General features: G+C 73.4%; 1 protein-coding gene across 1 annotated transcript in view; it reads right to left on the bottom strand.

Moving 5' to 3' along the window:
• CPZ (carboxypeptidase Z) overlaps window positions 1-2,482 on the bottom strand; it is a 12,673-nt gene that overhangs the window by 2,701 nt on the left and 7,490 nt on the right. Inside the window, exons 6-8 of the mRNA XM_012724058.1 lie at window positions 2,333-2,468; window positions 661-760; window positions 3-197 (exon numbers count right to left, since the gene is read on the bottom strand). Coding sequence (XP_012579512.1) covers window positions 3-197; window positions 661-760; window positions 2,333-2,468 — 431 coding nt within the window. The remainder of the gene's footprint in view (window positions 1-2; window positions 198-660; window positions 761-2,332; window positions 2,469-2,482) is intronic.

The following is a 2,482-nucleotide window of genomic DNA, read 5'->3' as shown; positions in this document are numbered from 1 at the left end:
GCGCCCGCTGCTGCCCGCGCCCTGGAGGGGCCTCCCGGGGCCTGGCCCCAGGGGCTGGAGGATGAAGTCCACGCGGCCCGCCTGCCTCATCCGCGCGGGGATGGTGACCTTCTTGACGACCTTGGCGTAGCCAGGGGCTTGCGCGATGACAATGTGGGACCCCGGGGGCAGCAGTCTCCAGTAGTCGCCGTCCGGGGCTGCGGACAAGTGGGGGGCGGCGTGGGGCCGGGCCGAGGCCAGCCCTGAGGGCACCCGGGGGCATCCTGCCTGCCCCTCCTGTCAAGCTCCCGTTCACCCCTCAAAGGCCTGCCCAGGGGCCCTGCACTCTGATGACCCCCAGCCCCCAAGCCCAGCCTGCAGAGCGACTGCACCTGCACCCCAGAACCACACCACAGCGTGCGGGGGCTGTTTCCCAGCGAGCCCCGGGGCGCCGGCACAGTAGCTTCTGAGCACAGGGCTGGAGGGGCCGGGCGTGGGCGGCGGGGCTCCCCCCAGTGTCTGGGGAGCGTGGGGAGCCTGAGGCACAGCTGCCTCGGGCACCCGCTCCCCGGGGAGACAGGGGCTGCAGACCCCGGGCTGGGGCGCACTCGGCCCAGGGCGCCTGCTGGGGTGGCGGCGCTCACGGGGGCGGCGAGTCCCCACGGCCGGCCGGGCGCTCACCTGTGGTGACGTCGTGGCGGATGCCCCTGACCGAAACCCTGGCGTTCCTCACCGGCTTGCCGAATTTGTCCATCACCACTCCCTTGATGCCCCGGTGCGCCTGCGGAGAGCGGGCGGGCAGGCTGGCGCTGTGCCCGGGAGCCCCGCCGCCCGCCGGCTGCGCTCAGGCCGCCCCCCAGCTCCGCCCGGGCTCGTGGGGTGCCCCGTCTGCCCGAGGGTCAGGCTGGCTCCAGCCCTGGCCACGAGCAGACGCCTCCCGCCCGCCTGCCCACACAGACGCCCGTCCTGTGCCGGCAGCCGGCCTGGGATGGCCCCGAGGTCGTGCGGCAGGTGGGAGGTCACGTGCGTCGGCCCCGGCCAGCCCCAGCAGCCCACTCCGGGGCCCGCATCAGCCCTGGCCCTCGGTGTCCTCTCCCCACGTGTCCGATGGGCAGCGAGTGGCCTGGGCTGCTGAGCCCACCCGCCGCCTCTTCCCCACCGTGCAGGAACTGGCCCGGGCACGGCTCCCCACAGCCCCGTCCAGGCCGAGGCTGCCCTTTCCAAAGGACGGTCTGACCCTCCCGTGTTTCTTCTTTAAAAGTCAAGAATAAACGAGCCGAAGCCCCTTGCGCCGAGAGGCTGGAGGCCACCGCGGGGGCCCAGCCCTGTCCTCTGCTCTGAGCACCCCACACCGCACAGTCCCCTGCCTCCAGGAAGCCCTTCCTGATGACCACAGCAGGGCCCTCTCCACGGCCCCCGGCCCTGGCCGGCTGTTCTCCCTGCATGGACGTCCCCGGGTGCCCGCAGGGAGCGGACGCACAGTAGGCCTCGCTGACGCCCGCCCCCAGCACCTTGGGCCGTCCCTACGCTGGGCCTGAGAGGCCACCGCCCCGCAGAGCCGCCCGGGGGCCGCTGGGCAGGCGGGAGACGGCAAGCTGGGCACCTGCCCCTGCCCGCCGGGGCAGACGCCTGGTCAGGATCACGGTGGAAAGGCCTCGACAGGCCCAGACAGCGCGATCCTTATCAGAGGCCACGCGGCCACGCCCGGCCATCAGCCCCCGCCCGGCCGCCACTAAATCTTTCCAGCCCAGCCTTCACATGCAATATCGCCGAGCAATCCCAGCGCCGCGACTCCTCAGGGGTCATTTTCACCAGACAGTCGTAAAACGAAATGAGCGGGAGGCCCCTGCGCCACCGGCAGTCCAGGCCGGCCACTCTGACAGACTGCCCGCTCCTGCCCGGCTGCGGCCCCCAGGGACTGCTGTCCTCATGGCAGGAGGCCCTGGGCCCTGCTTGGCGCTGGCGGCCCGTCCGGCCCCGGCAGCCGTGACCCTGCCTCTTGCCCTGGCTCTTCCCAGGTGCCCTCGCGCCCAGCCCGCGCCCACATGCCGGTCCATGGCAGCTGGACACGCCAGCCCAGTCGTGTGGTCACTCGGGGCCTGCGAGGCTGCCCCCCGGGGGCTGCCGCTGGCCCTGAGCCAGGCTGGCCGAGGCTCCCACAGCCCGCTTCTGCACCCGCGGCAGCCCTTGCTGTTGGGGTGCTGGGAGGGCAGCGGGGCCTCTGACCGCTGGGCCTCCGGGGGAGGGGGGCTGTTCTGGGCGCCGCTCTGCACCTGCCCCGCCCACCGGCTTCCGGGGAGCTCAGCCCACCCCGAGTTGCCCCTGGGTGCCCCTCGGTGCCGCCAGTCCTCACCATGGCCACAGACCCCTGCCGCTCTGTGCCTGCCGCAAGCTGACACCCGCGTCCCCGCGCCATGATGCAGCCAGACGCCGCCTCCTCCAGGGAGCCCCCGAGGCTCCCAAGGCGGGTGGGTGTCCAGCCGGCAGCCCTGCCCGCGGGCTC

Source organism: Condylura cristata, unplaced genomic scaffold (genome assembly GCF_000260355.1).
Source record: "Condylura cristata isolate star-nosed mole 26May11 unplaced genomic scaffold, ConCri1.0 scaffold00012, whole genome shotgun sequence".
In the NCBI taxonomy this organism is placed as follows: Eukaryota; Metazoa; Chordata; class Mammalia; order Eulipotyphla; family Talpidae; genus Condylura; species Condylura cristata.
Note: the sequence above shows the minus strand (reverse complement) of the source record. Positions and strands in the feature narration are given on the sequence as shown.